Source organism: Bactrocera neohumeralis, chromosome 3, assembly GCF_024586455.1.
Source record: "Bactrocera neohumeralis isolate Rockhampton chromosome 3, APGP_CSIRO_Bneo_wtdbg2-racon-allhic-juicebox.fasta_v2, whole genome shotgun sequence".
NCBI lineage: Eukaryota > Metazoa > Arthropoda > Insecta > Diptera > Tephritidae > Bactrocera > Bactrocera neohumeralis.
The window spans coordinates 8,371,816-8,392,236 of NC_065920.1; the positions used below are offsets into that span (position 1 = coordinate 8,371,816).

The following is a 20,421-nucleotide window of genomic DNA, read 5'->3' on the forward strand; positions in this document are numbered from 1 at the left end:
TTAGAAAGTCAACCTAAGTGGCGCATTCGCTTTTGCTCTCTTTCATGGATGCAATAAAAGTTGAAGAAATTATATTTATATAATCTATTATTATATTTAAGAAATCAAGGTTATAATTTATTTTTCTCAAATTATAACCTTGAAAAAATGATAAAAGAGATATTTGAAGACATACATATATTGAAGTCTGCGTCATCTCTAACCTGAGTATTCCAGAAGAGAATGAGTTAAACACAATACTGGTGTGTTTAAATAGCGTAGAACTTTAAGAACAACATAGTAGTTAGTGTTTTCGTTTGTTCGTCTGTCATATTTATTATTGGATAATTTGTCTGGATTACTTTTGGAAAAAATAAGAGAAATGAATCGCTCAAAAGACAATGAAATTTCACATTGATAATAATATAAGGAAGACTAGAGTGAACCATATGAAAATATATTGGTCGAATTGCTTAGATATTCATTGAACTAAAAAGTTTGCTTTTAAAGATATGTATATAAGATTCTGCAATGAAAAATAATCCAACGACGAAATCAAATTGAGAACAATTTGTTTTTTAGCATGTTACAAAAGGAATAAGTACCAAAGAGCGCAATACTTTATGTCATGAGTTAAAGTATGAGAAGCGGCGTAAGAAAGCTGTTAAGCTTTAATTTCTCTTCTTTCGCTTATGAACTCACGAACTGAACGATACAGTGACTGAAGTCTTAAAAATTTACGCCTAAAAGTATGCAATACTCACAGGCATGCATTCACAGAACATCTCGTGGAAGATACTACTTTTTGAATCACCTCTGTTGACAGTTTCTAGACGGAAGTTGAAAAATGATGTAGGAAAAATATAAGATAATTATAGTGCAATTATATAGGCTTTACGGAACTTATGTGTTGAAAGTCGTTTTATTTTTTGAGCGATTGAAAGCATCTTCATTTTGATTCACTCCTCCCCTTAAACATTTTTTTACTAAGTGAACATCCAGTAAATTCCAAAAATCCGGAAAATTATACTGCTAAAACTTTTGAACTCCAGCACAATCCGGCTTATACCATTGATAGAAAAACAAAAAACCCTTTACAAAAATAGTCAGAAATATCGAAGAAATAGTCTAAGCACATAAAATTAAAAAAAATTTTTAGGGGGAGGAGTGAATCAAAATGAAGATGCTTTCAATCGCTCAGAACAAAATTCACTCTTTGATTGCTTGTAAAAAAAAAAAATTAACAAGTATTAACACTCATTCATATATGTACTTTACGTTACGTTGGTCTGATAGGCTCGTGAGCCCCGTATAGACCAATTTTAGTTCTTAGCGATGCCAAAAGGAATGCTGTTACGTAGTTCATAACAAGTATTCAACCTTCAGGATGCCATGGCTTAGTGCGAATTTCAATAGGTTCCGCGGCCTCACTATCGACACCTCTTTCATTGCTTAATACCGTGGGGCTCCCAAATGTTTGACGCGTTGTCTTGATAATGTGGTACAGATGAACAAGAGATGCTCATTTGTGTCCTGGTGCCTTTCTTTTGACATTTCCTGCAGTCATCGCGATCTGTCAACTTCTTTATGCAGGCGTGTGTCACCACCAGACATATACTATACATATCTATACTACAGGATAATTTTGCTGCACATGAAACATCTCGTTGTTACGATTATATTTCGCGAGACTAGAGCAATATTAATAACACCGTTAATAACGTAATTTTCTTTCGACGAACAAGGAATTTTAACCCTCATTTCGTGGAAAAGGTGCGCGCAAAATCAAATCAAATTCCTAATAACAATACGTACATATTACACACACATAACAACACGCTCAAAATAAGCGTTTGTAGGGAAACACACCAACCTTTGGGGGTGATTTATAATTTTGTTAAGAAGATATATTTCATATTTCGTGAGGGGATTTAACTACATATTAATACGCGTATACATCATATATGACTTCTGCTGCGCTCATCTAAAGGCATAAGGAAGCATTGGCCACGCACTTCAGATAAGCTTTGGTGAAATGGAGCGCGAGTGGTGTGAAGATGTGCCGAAAACAACATATTATTTAGGGGTGCAAATGCACAGCTGGAGATCTGTGGAGCAGCTGCAGAGGTGAGGAGTTTAAGTGCAACGTCTGCAGACGTGCATAAAGGCATATACGCTTTCATATACATATACATACATACATATGAAAAAACTTAAGTATTTAGGTATGTATGTAAGTCCAAAACCGTGAAAATGAAGTTTGACGGTGGAGTAAGTAATACTCTCAATTACACATACATATGTACATATGTATATTAACATAGGTTTGTGTTATTTGAATGCTCCAGAATTCTCCTTCTGAAGGCATATCTAATGAGCTTTTAATAAGAATGCGAATATGTGCATAGATGCGAGGGTGTCCCATATATTTTGAAGCTAGAGGGAAGTGTTGATTGCTAGAGCTTAAGCTAATATTTGTAGGTATATGTGTCTTTATAAGTAGATGTTGGCATCAAGTATGCTGTTCATTTGCTGAGTGGAATTTCGGGTATGTTATTTGTAAGATGAAGAGCAGGGAGCATAGTTCCATAATTTAGTTCTACATCAGGGTGGTTTGAATTAACGCACGAAGATATCAATCATTTATAAAAATCTTTGCCTGTCACTCGAACATGACGGGGTTTATGAATATCAATAAATTAACTAAAAATCTTTATTGGAAATATACTTTCTTCTTATTAGAAAACATTCATCAGCAAACGGTTTGAACCATTTAAAAAAGGCTGGCTACAAAAAGAAACTCGATATTTGGGTACCACATGAATTGACTATGAAAAATTTAATGGACTGAAAAAGATCCCGGCCCAAGCATGCTGAAGCTCAACAAATAAGCGCAAAGCCAAGATTGACGCCTCGAAAGATTATGCTGAGTATTTGGTGTGATTGGAAAGGAATCATCTACTATGAGCTGCTTCAGCCTGATCGAACAATTGATTCCACATTTTACTCTCAACAGCTGATGAGACTGAAGCAAGCAACCGAAAAAACGGCCAGAACTGATCAACAGAAAGGGTTTCGTCTTTCATCAGGACAACGCTTGACCACATACAAATTTGATGGCTCGGCAAAAACTGGGAGAGCTTGGCTGCGAAGTTTTTATGCATCCACCACATAGCCCTGACCTCGCACCATCGGATTACCATTTGTTTCGGTCAATACTGAACTCCCTTAATGGAGTAAAGTTGGCTTCAAGAGAAGCCTATGAAAACTACTTGTCGCAGTTTTTCGCCGAGAAAACTGAAAAGGTTTAGACTGATGGAATAATGTCACTAGCAGAAAAATAGCAAAAAGTGATAGATTAAAATGGCACATATTTGGTTCATTAAAGTTCATTATAAATATAAAAAAAAGATGAAGTTTGATTAGAAATACGAAAAGACTTTTTCGACTACCCAATTTATATCTTCAAAATTTCTGACAACAATCACTATGAAAATAAAGAATAATTTTTCTAGGAGTCAATCGCAATTATTGAAGTTCTAACCATCTTAAGCACGAGTGATGTACGTACAAAGCTTCAACTTCGCGTCGTAAATTTAGTTACATTGCTACGGAATATCACTTGTATGGGAATGTAGATGAAAGATGCGCAGTAAGATATTGTATATGAAATTCGAGATACTGAAAGGGTTGTCTTTGTAGTCTCATAAGTTCTTTCCAATTCTTTTTACTTCAACTCAATAGCTTTCCGAAATTTTCTCCTATGGTCAAGTTTTGACAAAACAACAAATAACTGACAAAAAACAACAAATAACAAAGAAGTATGTTCATCTAATCGTTGAGGTGTTTTGGTGTTGGAACTACAGTATGCCGGTGTACGTACGGGCGAAATATTAGAAAAAGCGGGTGAGATAAATTGCATGAAGACATAAGACCGACCTCTCTGACATTGGAGTACAGAATCAAAATCGTTGTGGAAAAGTGAATTGTCTGAAGACGATGTCACTTAAAAAATGGACTTTACTGGAAGAAAGGAAAGAGATTATGTTAAGGAGTGTAAAGGGTATATTCAACTATCAGTTGAAGAAATAAGAATATAAAGTTAAGATACTATGAAGTCTGTGGTTGACACCAATTATTCGACAGAAAAAACACCAAAAAGATATACTTCCCCAAGAGAGTTGACAATTTCATCGCAATACACTCACAAAAAATTCTGCCTTACTAAATTTGCCAAATTTTAAAGCACAATTATTAATTTTTTTGTAACCAATTGCTATCTAATTTTTCAAAAAAGTACAGTCTCCTCCCATAGCATTTTATCACTATTTTATCTCCGTTTTTTCAGTTCCAGCGCAGTGTGAGCAACTTTCACAACATCATTATTCACCAATCGTAATCGATATTGAAAAATGAAAAATCCACCAAATTAATCTTCGACTACTTTCGTGCAACAATCATCTACAAACAATCAGCCAGTCGGCCCGCCAGACAGTCAATCCAACAGCCAGCTGCCAACTTTCACTACCCCTCTGCGCTCCTTACCGCACACTCACCGCTTTTCCGCCTCACTACTTTTCTCTCTCCCACACTTTCGACGCTCGGTAGCCCTACATCCACTTAAATTGTGGTCAGCACCGTTACGTGCAGCAAGAGCAGTGGAACCGGCATCGATTTCAGTATCGGCCAACCGCATTTGTGGTACAATTTATTGACTGGATTTGCCGGCGAGCACGTCTCCAACGGCTTGCAACAGAGAGCGACTGAAAGAAAAATGCCTGAGGCAAAAAACCACGAAATGCTGCTGCTGTGGTGGAGGCAAGAAGACCAGAGCAAAGCAAACCGAATGAAAAAATGCACAAGCAGATAGTAAATAACAAGCAAAGACTCAACTATTGGGAAGATTCACACATACGAGTACATATAGCACGTTTGTATGTGATAAAAAGTGCAGCGGTGTTTTAGGTGAAGGCGTGCGTTGCTGGTCGAAGCAACTGTGACGAAGATGCATGAGAAGGCTCAACAGCGTCGAAGCGTGTTATTTACACGAGAATTCAAAGCAAAAGTCCAGCCGAGCTTACCAGCGCACTCCTTAACCGCCGTGCTAAACAATTATATGAGCATACATACATACATATGTGGTTAGGCAAAAGTGAACGGGTGGGGCGCTGCGTGACTTGTGGTTAGTGTTCTTGCCGAGAATTAATGTGAAATGTTTATCCAATGCTTTGTGATGGACAAGAAGATGAACGTAGTTTAGTCGTTGGAGAGTTTATCGCACAGCGCCGGAATAAATTGGATGAACTGCTTGGATTGTTGGCCGTCAGACGCCAAATAACCGGCAGGCAGACAGACTGGCCAGCAGGCAGCAAGACAAATAGACAGATAGAAAGCGAGACATGAGCAATCTTTGTACGTTCGAGCATTATAGACATGTTTACCCGTAGCGGACGTGGAAAGCTGCTGCACTACCGACAGCCAGAAGCAGTTGTCAGTTGTTGGTGAGCAGTATATGTGAGTTGATGAGCATAAACATATGAGTAGTATTAAGAGAAAAATGTACAAAATGACCGCGAATTCGGAAGCATAATTCGTGGTAGCTTATGGAAGACGTATGAGTACAGTTAGTACAGTGGGTGAGTCTGATGAAAATTTGAATGCTATAAAAAAGTTCAAGTTAAAAAGGAAACATATCATGGTTAAAATCATTTCACGCAACCACGTTCCATTTACGAGAGAAAATGGCTGAAATTGAATAAATAAGAAACATTCCTTAATGATGGCCTTCATTCAGTAAATATTAAGATTTTTTCAGCATGTTGCTGTTCAACATACTACTGAACTTCCTGAGTGTAGTTAATGAAATATAAAAATATTTGGCAAGGCCTATTGTATACCGAAATAATGCTCAGTGAAAGATCACAGAATAAATTCGGGATTTCGGTAGTTCGAGATTTTGAGAATCGGTTTTGATTTTGAAACATTCAGTCTAAAAATGTATGAAAAAATATTCTACAAAACATTCGGGATTTAAAAAAGGATTTGTAATCGAATATCGAATCGATAATGTGAAAATATTTTCGGGACTCTGAAATTATCAAAACAATACTGCATGAAATTGAAACTATTTTCTGGATTAGGAAATAACTGAATAAGAAATACTGAGTTAAAAAATTCGGGATCCCGACTGGAACGGGATTCACATCACTCAACTAAATCTTTATTTCGTTCAATATCTTGGATTGTAGAATTGCAAATAAAAATAGTATCCAAAGAAAGTTATACACTAGATATGGTAAGCAAATAAATACTTTATCCGCAAAAGAACGAAAGAAAACTATCTGACTTGACAGAGATCAGAAAGCTCTTCACTTCGGGATTAGGAGAGTTCGAGAATAATTTAAAAAAATGTGCCAAAATTCCAAAATATCTTTACAATATTCGGGACTTCGAAGAAATTATTTCATTATTCGAACAGACAGCTTCGATTATTGTAGTATCGGCTCTGAAGTTCTTCCTCAAATGATATAAATTATGCAAAAATAGATTTGGAATTTTTTTTTGAGAACCCTGAGATTTATCTCGAAAAAAAAATTGTAAACTAATGCCGCACCGAAAAAGAGACGATTATGCAGTGAGGAAATGACAATTTCAAATATAAGTCGCTTAGGGACGAGATTTAAAACGGTATTAACGAGTTCAATTCGAGATGCGATAAGCATAATAAAAAACTGACTGAAATTTATCAAATCTCAATTAATTCACTCGGATTTGTTATAACACTTTTCTCTCAAAAACATATTGAACATAACAGCATTGTTTAAAGCTCCACTGTACGTTGTCTTCGAGCACTTGCGGTTTATTCGCTTATACTCCAAAAGCATTTAGGAAATCAAGTAAATATGTGAGAGTGCTTAGCAAGTGCATACATACGTCGGTACAAATATGATGAGCATATATTTGAGTATATGATAAGTCCACACACAAACACTCCGCAGCGAGGGTCCAGCTCATAACGCGCATATTTGCTCAGCCAGTACACTGACGCGGCGGCTGGCGTCGCTGAAGATGAACTATTTGTGCGTTTAGTTTGCCAATGTGCTGAATGCATTGCGAAATGCGGGCAACTGAAGTTTACACAGATAAACTAAACGCAACTCTATTTGCGCACAATTTTACAACAAACACTTATGTGCACACCAACACACATACATACGTGCAGATATATTGATGTATTTGTATGTGGCGTCTATAAATAGTTATTAGATGCATGAATGCGCGCTGAATACAGCCAGACGGACAGACATAGAAATGGAATTGCAATTATGTGTATTATGAGTACACTAATACATACACACTCACATATGTATATGCATATTTACTAATACACTAACACAAATATTTGGTTCGAAGTGTGTGTGTGCTTACATATCATTCGGACATATCGGTTTACGCCATAATGTTGCTGATACTCAAACATTCACACACACACATACCACCCCATCCAAACATTCTCTCTCATTGAATGTTACGTATACGCCATGGCGTGTGCTTCATTTTGGTTAACTGGCATCATAAATATTTAAAGCATTTACAAGGCACACACACACACTAACCGGCATACCTATTTACATGCAAATATAAATATATGTGCATACATACAAACGCAAGCCTTAAAATTATTTATACAAAGTTGCTGTGGAAAAGCTACAAGCAAACTTTGTTAGTGCTTGTTGGCTGGCAGGCTGCTTTATTGCCCGCCTTTGTTGCTCGCATACCATTCAAATATTTAGTTGCTGCTAAAGTCCTTTAACCATTAATCGGCCCCAATATTCCAGCTGTGCTCACAGGTAAATAAATACCATTAATGAGCCAGCTGGGTATTAGGTAGGCCTGCCGGTGCGTAATAAAGCCTTTGAAAAATATTTGTGTGCAAACTTACGTCATGCGTGAGTGTGTGTGTGTACGTTGTGCGCACATGCCATTGAGTGCTAAATTGGAATTTTACTTTCATGTGTGAAATTGTATGCGTAAAATGTCAACTGGTTAATTTGCGTAAAGTAAAACGCTTAATTAGTAGTTTATAGAATTTCGTTGAAACGAATAAATGTTTAACGTACATATGTATGTATGTTTGTAAGATATTAAGCTAATTGAATTGATAATCAATTGAGAGTACGTATTTTAGCTGAAATTAAAAATTTGAATACAATTCGGAGAGCTTTCAAATAAAACCAAAGAGAGAGATAAAATATGTACAAATCTCAACATTTACTTAATCGAAAAAGAAAATTAAGCTTTTCACGTTTCACGGGTCACGTCCCAGGAAATTTTTTCCAAAACAAACAATACTTATACATATATTAAAGTGTTATCAAATTAGAATATTAATTGCTGAGCTTAATCTCAGATGCTGCTTTCAAGCATCATTAGAAGAAGTAATGAGGTATAGGCCACTTATTAGTTTGGAAAATCAGAAAAAGTTGACGCAGAGTATATAATTTTTACTGTTGATAATAAAAAAAAATTATTAATTTCGGTTGCATCAGAGCTACAAATCCTTCACAAATAAACAAGTACGGCAGCCATTTGCTATTGTGATCCAATATCGGGGGCGCAAACAGATATGCTATTTTTGAGGACAAAAATATGTATGCAAAATTTCAGGTCGATATCTCAAAAAGTGAGGCACTAGTTTGCGTTTAAAAAAATAGACAGACGAACATGGCTAAACTGACTCATCCCGACTCAAACCGATTTGTCCAGACAATAAAACCGTTGCATATCAGAAAAAACCTAGAGGCTGCCATAGCAATCAAGATGCTTCAACCTTAGTCTGGCGAAAACTGGATAGTGGAAGAGAAAGTGTCTAGCTGTGTTCACCTCATCTTCCTGAATGCAACTTTGACAAGTTGCGTCCTCAAAAATCTTTAGCCTCACAACATGAGTGCCTATGAGACAGTGTCGATGTGACACTTGCTAAGAGCTAATAACTGGTGATCCAAGTAGAGGTACTTTTTTAATAGCCTTTTTTTTACAGATCACGCGTGAGTCGTGTTGTGCTATCACGTTATTTTTGTTTAGTATTGTCTGGCATTTCATCATGGAAAGACTTATGACTGAACAGCGTTTATAAACCGTTAATTTTTATTACGAAAATTCACACTTCGTAAAGAATGAGAGAGTACACGAAGACCGTGAAGGGTCGATTTGGTGTCATTCGAAGCAACGTGGACTGACGTATGAAACGCCAAGTCATTTTAAGCCAATATTTTAAATTGAAAGCGTACAAAATATAGCTTGTGCAAGAATTGAAGTCGCTCGGCCTCTTGAAAAGTTCTAAGGAGGTCCGACGTTTTGTATTCAGAGATGAGCCCCATTTCTGGGTCAATGAGTATGTAAACAAACAAATTTACCGCACTTGGGCGAATAGCAACCTTAAGAGATTCAAGAGATGAAATTTCATCCAGAAAAACATAACAGTTTGGTGTGGTTTGTGGACTGGAGGAATCATCGGTTCATACTTCTTCAAAACTATTGCGACTATTAGATGCCTGAAATGGAAGCTCGTGATCTTGGAGACATTTGGTTTCAACAAGGCGACGCCACTTCCCACACATCGCATCAATCAATGGATTTATGGAGAGAACACTTCGGCGAGCAGACAATTTCACATTTTGGGTCGATCGATTGGATCCAAGATCGTGTGATAGCACACCGTTAGACTTCTTCCTGCGGGGATATGTAAAGTCCAAAGTCTATGCGGACAATTCAGACCTTGGAGCAAAACAACACGCGTGTCATTCGTCATTCGAAATACTCGAAGGAATTGAGATCAACAGATGGATCATATACTGCTAAGAGATGTAAAAGTTTAAAATTGCAAGAAAGTCTCACTCTTTAAAAGTCATTGTAAAGGCTAGGGAATAATGATAAACTCCTCTGAGTAAAACTTGAATCTCGAAGATTTATTTTGGGGACTTCAACTCTTGCAGAGTTCCGAATAGATTGGGATCAGGAAAAGCATTGGCTTCAAAATTTTTGGTTTACAAAACTAAATAATAAGAAGAAGTACTACAAAGGCTTAAAATTAATCTGCTAATTAGAAATAACTAAATAAAGTATAACTTTTATCAGTTAAAAAAAAAAGTAGAAAATTCTAACTGGATAGGAGTTTTTAGATGCGGCTTTCATAGGAAATTCGCGAGACTTATAATTGCTTTTAGCTTCAAAAGTCATTTGTATCATCTAAAAGGATATATGTATTAAATAAATCACATTTTTCAAAAAGACAGCTGAATATTTTTCCATAAGACTTAGCTTCTGGTCACATTTCCCGCCCACCATAATAGCATCTAGTACGTTATTAAGCTGAGAAAATATAACATATGCCGAAATTATTTCGAATTCATTACAACACAACATACCACGCGTAAAAATATTTATTAAAAACAACATTTTATAAAAAAATATTAAAATATAAAAATATTTCATGTACCAAATACATACATATTTATATAGACGCGAAAACTATTTTAGTCCTTTTGCGAAGAAAACTTCGAAATACCGAAAATAAATCACACATCATTGAAACTCCATTGCCAGAGTGCCCCAAAGCAAGATCGAACCATAGACTTCTTTATACACCAATACCCTCCTCACCCTCAACACATCCACCACGTGACTCATTGTTAGGCGCTCAATGGCAACAGATACGCGTTCGACTGTCACGTGCATTCACATTTAGATGCACAAAGTTCCGCTGGCGATTCGATATCTCGATAGCATGCTGTATCTGATGGATGAGCGTCTCCATGCTGCGTTTGATTTTGATGAATTTGTAGTTGATTTGTCGACTGATGCCGCACAACTCGTGCGAACTGCGCGCACTCAACGCCACATGCGACGATTTCTTCGGCAGCAGCGTACGCGCGGCTTTGGCGCTGCTCGTTCGCACGGGCATCGAGCGTACCGAGGTGGCACTGCGCGCCGTCTCGGGCACTTGACTCGTGCACTGGTATTGCGACCAAATGTTTGCCATATAGTTTTTATAGTTCTTCAGAAGCCAATCGGAATTGTAGCGTATGTTTAGGCGTCGCACCAGCCGTATGGATTCGTAGATGGAGCGTTCGAGATGATGGCAATTCTGGAGTGCGGCTTCAAGTACTTTCGTCTCATCCATATTTTGGCGGGTGTGTGAATAATGACAATGAATTGTTTGTTGTGTCTGCAGTGAAGTTGGATTTTGACGCTTTTTTGCGTTTTTTATTTATCTTTTTGTATTAGTTTCTGTTGTTTTATGTATTCAACGGCGTTCGAAGATGTCATTGACGCGCTGCCTTGAAATAATCCCAGAATGTGAATCTATTTTTTATAAATTTTTCTCGTTGATTCTTCTTTAAATATTATTTTTTTTTTAATTTTCTTTATGTTTAAAAATTTTGTAAATTTTTTTTGTCAAAACATTTTTATTCGTTTGTTGTTATTTGTTGTTTCGTTAGGGCACTTTTAATTCTTTATGTTTCCATTGAAAGGAAATTCAAAGTTATATTTTCGATTTTTCTAATGCCAAAAAGGGTTTGAGAATTTCGTAGTAAATATTATATTTTCTTTCCGATAAAGTAATTTGTTGATTTTTTAGGAGTTCCCTCCACGAAGAATAATCTTTTCATAAAATTGGAGTCGACTTCAAATTTTTTAAAGGAACGAAGCATCCGCTAACCGTAAATTTTGAATATTTTCGGAATGTGAAAGCTCTTATTTACTTGAATAAATGAAAAGCTTTTAAACTTTAGCTTGAGCTTTATGAGTAAAAGTGAAAAAATACAAAATTCTTAAGCTTGATAAGTAGCTTTTATAACGATATTTTTCATTTAAGTGAAAAAGCTGAAAGCTTTTAAACTTGAGAAGAAGCCGTGTATGTAAAGAATTTTCTTTAAGAGAAAACTTAAAAAAATTTAGGCTTAATAAGGAGCTTTAGATATGAAAGCATTCATTTAAGTGAAAAAACTGAAAGCTTTTAATCTTGAGAAGAAGCTTTTAATCTTTGAAAAAATGAAAAGATTTTAAGTTTATTAAGGAACTATTTAGCGAAAGTTTTCATTCAAGTGAAAGAGCTGAAAGCTTTTAAGCTTGAGAAGAAGCCTTACATGTGAATGCTTTTACTTAAGTAAAAAAATTAAAAAATTTCAAGCTTGATAAAGAGCTTTAGATGTGAAAGCTGTCATTGAAGTGAAAAACTGAAAGCTTTTAGGCTTGAGAAGAAGCTTGAAAGCTTTTATTAAAGTGCAGAAATGAAAAGTTTTTAAGCTTGAGAAGGAGCTTAAGAGATGAAAGTTATTATTTAGAAAAGAAATGGGAAGCTTTGAAGCTTAAGAATGAGCTTTAAGTTATTAAAGTGAACAAAGAAAAGACTTTATGCTTGCAAAGGAGCATATCTCGTTGAAGTGAAAAAATTGAAAGCTTTTAGGTATGAAAATCAGCTTTAGTTGTGAAAGCACTCATTTATGGAAATCTGTTAATAACATCCTAATGGCATTAAAACAACAGCCATACTATCAATAGCTCCAAACAAAAGATGCTGTTCTCCCAATTCTATACACCTCAGCAAGCAATTAAGCTTTTTCCCCACCAAATACAACTGAAACTAATTTGAATGCAAACCATGTTGCGAGGAATAAAGCAAAATTAACAACGAAATTGATCGATCTTGTTGTCGCTAATGAATTATTGGTATGTATGTATACAGAGTTTCCCTGCTCAAACCATCAATCGAACACGGTAAAAATTTCTAAGCTCTTACCGCACGCAACCCCGAAATTAAAGTGAGCAACAATCGCCATTGCTAAAATTCAACCGATAATAATAAAAACAAAAGCACACACAAAAACAAAAGTAACGTCGAAATAGTGAGCGCCACTTAACCCCAGAAAACTAAATTTCGTTCGTTTGTCGTTAGCGCGTGACGACGCCAGGCAATAAGGATGAGAAAGGCAGCTCGAGAAGTGCGCGGCGGCAGTGGCCGAAGCAAAGTGTTGGCAATTGTTATGCAGGCGTGCGCGTCTGACAGCGAACAGCAGCAGCTTATCGCTCTAATGGCATAAACATCCGAGACGTGAGCGCAATGCCAATGAGAGTCAAGTCCAGGCAAGTGGCTTGGCGTATAAAGCAGGAGACTTTGTTTGGCGCTATGTGCAGCTATATGTATAGGTGTGTGTGTGCGCTCAGCGAACAACACGCGCAAACCAAATCAAGCCAAACCAAATCAAAAACTTCCCAGTCAAAGGCGCATCAAACCAAAAACCTAAAATGACTGAACGAAAGCAATGCGCTAACCGTAAAAAAGCAGCCAACTCGCGGCGGTTGAGACAGAAATGAGCGCGCAAACCGACAAAGTTGCAGCGCGATGCCGCACTTCAAGCGGCAAACAACACGTTCTCGCTCATACCTATTTATTTGTTTGTATGTTTGTTTATGTAACAGTATGTAATGGTAAGTATAACGGGTATAACGGTGTATGGATGTAATCAACTTTTCAACAATTTCAACTCAAACTCCTCATTGTCTGTACGCCGCGTTCGCAACGCAGTGGTTCATTGCAAACCGCTCGAATTTCCGCACCACACCGCCAGCAGCTCATGATATGCTACAAAACGTGCCACGGAAATCTTTTTCAAAATTCAATTCACACATTTTGTCAGTTGTCGATATTTTGGGCCGTGATTTGCAATGCGAGTAAGCGCCGCTGGCGGTCAGCCCCGCCCCATTGACTACGAGTAAACAGTGTTTTCGCTGGCGCTTCACTTGAGTTGCCCTCCCCCGTTCTACCACTAAGTAATTCTACTCATATACATCAGTTTTGTTAGTTAGTGGAGACCTCGCCGTTTGCGCTTAATCACACGCATTGCAATTTGCTGCGGCGTTCCGCGCTGCGTTGCGCGTAAAATGAAGCGTTTGTGTGTGGGGGGAAATTGTACTGCATTGTTGTTGCCCTCTTGCATGCTGTGGCTATGATATGATACATTTCAATGCAGAGAGGAAAAAGTCCCCCATGTACATACAAATGCATGGCAGTAGCTGAAGATTTTGAGTGCTATCGATTGCACTTTAGATTTTGATATGGTAGATTGTTTCGTATCTGAGCGTTAATGAGTGTAGTTGCAAAGGATATCAGATTTATGAGTTTAAAAACAACTGCTTGATGAATCTTCTTCTTTATTTTTTAATGATTAAATATGTTCAAGAATTCGATTGGTCAAAGAAATTGAATGTTACTTTTAAAAGAAGAAACCCACCATAGTGTGTGATGTGATTTATGATTGCAAAATCTTCTTCCTTTTTCTTTATAACAGATAAAAAATGCTTTAAAGTTAGTCTAAACGGTTGAACTTAAACTTCGCAGCTAAAATTGGAAACTCACCACGATACCTGGTGTGAATTATAATTACAGAAATTGATAATTATTCCTTTTTAATAGCTAAACACATTTTAGCTTTAGGTTATTCAAAATAGTGGGTCAAAAAGAGAAACTCACCACAGTGGGTGGTGTGAATTATAGTTTCAAAAACTGGCGGTTATTTTTTTTAATGGATATAACAATAATAGCGTAAGTTTAGTCAAAGAAGAAGGCCAAAAAATTAAACTCTATGGGTGGTGTACGTTAAAATATAGAAACTGGTGGCTACTCCTTTTTAATAGATAAACAATAAAAGCGCTAGTTTAGTCACAGAAGAAGACTAAATAAGGATACTCACCACAGTGGGAGGTGTAAATTATAATCGTAAAAGCATCTTTTAATTGATAAAAAAAATACTAGATTTGTCAAAACAGTGGGTTAAAAAGGGAAATTCACCACAGTAGGTTATGAGGGTCATAAAAAGTAAAAACTGGCAGTTATTACTTTTTAATGAAAAAACTAATAGCGTCAGCTTAGTCAAAGCAAATGGTCACAAAAGGAAACTCACCTAAGAATGTGCTATCAATTATTATTGTAAAAACTGCTGGTCATCTTTTTAATAGATAAAAACATTCTAGTATTAGATTAATCAAACCAAAATGTCGCAAAAAGAGAAACTCACCACAGTTATTTTACAAAGAAATTTTATAAATGTTATTTATCATAAATATTATGTTTAAATTTTTTCCATTGATATTTTTTAGAAACCGTTTATTTTATAATAATACTTGATATTATGATGCTTTGAAAAATCGAAAACTGATTTATCGAAATTTTCTTGAACTGCCTTTATCAAACCGAAATTAAATGGACAAAAATTCTCACTCTTTTTCTCTCGAATTTGGTAAAATCTCAAGACTTAAAAATGAAAATTATAGAAAGAATAGAGCCAACTTAATTGGTTAAAAAGGATCACTTCAATACCTGCCATTTATCGGTCTAAGATCTAGTAAAGGTTGCTTCACTGTTAACTCCACGGTAGGAGCGCTTAACTTTAAATAATATTAGGCAATAGGGTCCATATTTCAAAAGGGAATTCCATAGCCAATTTAGTTCTACACAAAGAAAACACAATCTAAGATACGAAGGCTGAGCTCACACAAAAAGTGCAAATTGTTCGGCAACTCGGGTCCCTAACATGAAGATGATGAATAAATGATGAAAAAAACGGCCTTGAATATTGTTGTATAATATCTTTATAAGCAAGTAATTTTACTATTTTGACTTAAATATCGAAAAAAAAAAATTTGTTTTTCCTTAAGTCAAATCAATTTTCATTTTAACATTTCAGCTCTTCAAGTCATTGATATGTCATCCACTCCCTCCAGTCAGTACATTTCTCGATTCTTCCTCATTTGCAGCTTATTCCTCCCCGTTTTATTCCATCTCCGCTTCTTCTCTACATCCATGCCTCCTATATCACGTTGCCTTGTGAAGCCACTTTATCTGTGCTTCGTTTCACGCTTGAGTATCTCCTCCAAACGCCACCTTTCTTTGACACTCAAAACATTCTCCAATTGTTCCAGTGTCAGATTTATTTCACGTTTCGAGTGCAAGGGCGGCCAAAGTGTTGTAATGGCGAAGGTTCTGTGGGCGAGAGAGCAGCGAAATGCGAGAATGTTTTACTTTACTCCGCCGTTTCTACTAAAATATGTCAAAAATGTTTGCTGCTACAGTTGTTTCCTCTTTATCACGCTGTTCTATGTGCTTTTATTGTTGTTGTAGCTGGTGTTGGTGCTAATCAAAGTTTCTAACTGCAGTTGCTCCGAAAGTGTTAAATGTACATAGTTAATTGCTTGACAAAGCAACAAAAACAAAAACAAAGCAAGTGTTCAAGTATTTGTGCTCTAGTTGGTTGTTATTGTTGTTGTTGGTGCTTAGCTCTTGGCTCGTGCAGCCTTTTCGGTGTTTTTGTGAGCTTTGCAATTTCGGTGTTAAAAGCGAATTAAACCAAGTGGGTCAACGAAAGGTGAAATAAATACTCAACAACGGTGTTAAGTTGCAGCGAGCTTAGTAAAATCGCTTCAGTTTTCTAGCTTTCTCCGCGTTTTAAAATATTCTACTGAATTAGTGGTTGCTTGGACGTGAAGTAGTGCTTGTGTGTATGGAATTAGATATACTTTACTTTTGTAGGACGAGGGTGGACAAATCGAAAGGTGTGTTATTACAATTTTTCTTGAATTATGTGTTTTTATTATTCGTTACAACTCCAAAATTTCAAAATTAAAATGATTGACTTTTTTCTACTCATGACAAACAGCCAATTGGGCGATTTTCACACTCTTCAGATTCAAGCAGCCATAAAATATTAATTTTGATATTATTTCGGCCAACTATAGGCTCTCTGCTTGGACCAATATTAGTTTCAAACCAGTACCAGCAACTTGAATTCATAAATAGTCGGATTTTCGTAATGGATCAGCTACCCAAGTTATTTTTCGACAAAAGTCCGAATCAGCTTGGTGACCACTTCTGAAAGCTAACGAAAATGATTGAGAGGTTCATTGCGCTATGTATATCGGGAGCTTTAAGAACCACTCCAACTTGAACTAATGCTAAACCCGTTACCTATAGATCTCTTCGATGAAAACTGAGCGGTAAAATCGGCAGAGCGACTACTGGCCAGCCGGATACTTCATATATAGAACTCTTGGGAATAGCTCGGTGAGTAATGGCGATTTGATAAACACCGACTACATGATACCACTTTTCAATTTGGAAAGAAGGTTTAGAGTAAACGTAGAAAAAGATGGTCGAAACTGGAGGACGCAATTGGTGCGGTGATATACTGCCCAGTGTTAGGATTAAGGCAGCCAATTAAGCTGGCGAACTACTGGAGTACTATTTTTCAAGCAAAGGCAGACAACTCTACATTTAATTCACGTAAACACCTAAGCAGCAATCAAGGTAGTAACCTCGGTTTGCATATCGATCAGAAGTGTCTTGTGAAACAGGAAAGCAAAGGAGAGTCTAACCAGGAATAAGCGACTTCACTTCTACTGAGTGCCAGCTCACAAAGGCATCCATGGCAATGTGATAGTGAATGAGAGTGCTAGAATTGGTTTACGGCTGTCATCCGATAACATAAACGACGTTGGAAAACTGCACGAATTGTCTTTACGACGATTTACACAAATTAAAATTCGATGGAATGATATATCGAGCTTCCCACACTTGCAAGGCAACGTTTTAAAGATTTGGGGGCTCCACGGAATAAGACACTAAAAGAAGTATCGATAGTGAGGCCCAGAACCTATTGAAATTTCCGTCAAACACTGGCATACTGAAGCATACTATTTCTCATGAACTACGTACCGGCGATTCCAACTGGCATCACTAAGGACGGATCTATGCCTGGCTCACGAGCCTACCAGAGAAATAACCTAACCTTAGCGGCACTAAAAAATATCTAATATTTGCCTTTACTCCTCTAATTTATTCTTATTGGCGTCGAACTTATCAAAATCCGGAGCCAAATGCACCACAAATGTCGAAATGAAACTAAGAATGACGATAATTTTTCCACTTAGTAGAGTAACTCATAAAAATCAGCTTTTGAAAATGGTTTTAAAGCGTTTAGCTTTAATTCAGATTATCTATAATAATATAATTTATATCCTTAATAAGAGCTGTCTTTGAAGACTACTTTTATTAAGGATAGCAACTAAAAAGAAAAGCGGAAATTCCCTTTATTGGAATTAATGTGTTCGTACTTTTTAAGAATTGCAAAAGAAGCCTCGGGAAAATTTTTCATAATACCAAAAGGTGTGTGACTTCGCTATATATATACTTCCGCCTAATTGTAGGCAATAATTTTTTATTGGTTTTGCGCGCGCTAAAACTAAAGTATTGCCTACATTTAGGATGTAATCGACAGACTAAGCATAAATAAGATGATTGTACAAGCAATTTAAAAATTTATAATAAAATATATAATAACAATACAGCAATTTAGAATAGTTTGGCTAAAAATATGTTTACATTGAGCTTATTATTGCACTGCACGCTCGTGCAACACTTTTATGTTAAAAATAATGTTATATTTGCATTTGTGCTATCCACTTCGTGTACAACAAACTACATTGTAAAAATTATCCAATATACTGGGGAACATACCTGTGAACACGCATCGCATCGATGGCAGTCGGCTGCATGAGTTCGTGCTGTTGCACTTCCTTGCGGAACTGTGCATTGTAACGGCGGAATGCGTCCATGTAGCGCCGTTGGCAAACTTGCTGACTACGCGCAGCGCAAATATGACAAGAACGACAGTGTGGCGAGAGGCGGCGCAGAGCGGAGTAGTGAAGGCAAACGGAAAGAAGTTGAATTGTTGAGATGCAATCGATGGATTACAGGTGCAGCAGTGAGAATAAAAGGACAATCATGTGAAATATGAAATGAAAATATTTGCTGAGCATACAAACGAACGAGTAAGACGTGGAGCCAAGCAAGGTAAACCACAAAAAAAATAAGAGGTATATAAAATGAAAACCACATGAACATAAAGGACTGTAAAGGCAGTCTGAGACATGACTAATATACGTGTGTGTGTGTCTGGTGTATGTAAGATTCTATGAGCGTATGCACGAGTGCATTCTCGAAGCCCTTGAGGGTTTTACAACTACGACACGATGTGTGCACTGCACGTACAAGAGCGCTAACTACTGGAGTACACGGATCAGCGCCGGCAGCAAACCGCACACAAGGTCTCAGCTACGAATGGGCACCACTGAGCGTTGTATGCATGAAAGCTGGTTGCGAGGAAGCAAATCAAATCAAGCCAAACGAGGCAGTAAGGAAATGCAATTTCCTGACGAATTGTAAAAAGATTTGTTGCGCTTTTGCGTTGTCTTCCTGGTTGGGCAACAACAAAGTACACAAACGGAAAGCAGAAGAACTGCTCCAGAGTATAGCTATAGATATTGTGGATATGTGTTGTTTTTGCTTCGACTGCAATTGTTGTCACAGTGCATAGCTATGCACTGCCGTTGCCAACTGAATGTGTCTTTATTATTTTTTTTACTATTTTTCCCTATTTTTAATGCCATTTTTCTATCACCCTTCACGCTCACCCTCTCTCCGCCACTCTGCCAGCACTTGTCTACTTTTTAAGTAAGTATGTTTGTATGTATGTTATTCACTATTTGCTACTCACTAGGTTTGCGTTTGGTTGGCATTGCTCGAGGATCGCGGCGGCCCGTAGCCAACACGCCGGGCGATAAGTACGCGGTACCATTGTTTTTGTAGCGCATTCATCGGTCGCTTGAACGGATTTGTATCGTATTCCAATTTCATATTGTTTCAAGCACTGCAAAGATACGGAAAGAAAGCAAAAAATAAATATATAGTCTCCATACAAATAAAAATAATGAGCGTCTATAGTATTTTGCTTTTGTGAGCAAGGCATGCTGCTCGGTGCGCGCTGCTGCTCGGATATGTATGCAACATGCGAAGCGCAATTGCAATTTCACTTGATTGCTAACACGTTGCTTGGCTTGTGCGGCTTCGCAATTTTTCACCTGCTCGTTCTGTTTGTGCGCTGTCTTGTGATTTTCTGATTTCGAGATTGCACTAAGGTATATCGCGGCCCTGTTGGTTATTTGCCTTATCGGATGGTGCAGCTCGTTGGTGACGACTGTTTGTATTGAACAAATAAATTGGCTAAGTATCGCGCTCATACGTGCGCAAGTTTGTGTGTGTGTGAAGGCAAATAGTAGTGGTATAAAAAGGGTTGCCAATTGGCGGTAATTGTACGGGAGTGCAAGATCAAATAATTCTGCTTTAATTTGGATACAGAAAAATCAAAACATATCTTTTCGAATATTAAAAAATATATATAAGAGCGGCTACTGTAAACTTAAAAATGGATCTGTCAGAATAGTATAAAATTTACATATCTCATAACACGTGCGAAATTTGGTGCAGTTCTTCAAGTAATTAACTTATCTGAAGCCGAATCTCCGTTCGGTTTAGAACAAAAACGGAAG

At 37.0% G+C, this 20,421-nt stretch overlaps 1 protein-coding gene across 1 annotated transcript; it reads right to left on the reverse strand.

The window, feature by feature from the left end:
* Window positions 1–15,612: 15,612 nt before the first annotated feature.
* Window positions 15,613–20,059, reverse strand: LOC126753339 (uncharacterized). The gene is made up of 4 exons (XM_050464704.1): window positions 19,954–20,059; window positions 19,590–19,742; window positions 18,551–18,673; window positions 15,613–16,021 (listed from the first exon to the last, which is right to left on the reverse strand). The coding sequence occupies exons 2-4, from the start codon at window positions 19,727–19,729 to the stop codon at window positions 15,877–15,879; spliced, it is 408 nt and encodes a 135-aa protein (XP_050320661.1). The 5' UTR covers window positions 19,730–19,742; window positions 19,954–20,059; the 3' UTR covers window positions 15,613–15,876.
* Between the last annotated feature and the right edge of the window lie 362 nt (window positions 20,060–20,421).

Coding starts and splice junctions, on each gene's coding strand:
- LOC126753339 (XM_050464704.1), bottom strand. CDS start 19,729: ATGAAATTGGAATACGATACAAATCCGTTCAAGCGACCGATGAATGCG. Junction 18,674..19,589: donor GCCAACCAAACGCAAACCTA/GTGAGTAGCAAA, acceptor CGCTGCGCGTAG/TCAGCAAGTTTGCCAACGGC. Junction 16,022..18,550: donor GATGCGATGCGTGTTCACAG/GTATGTTCCCCA, acceptor TCTCGCCCACAG/AACCTTCGCCATTACAACAC.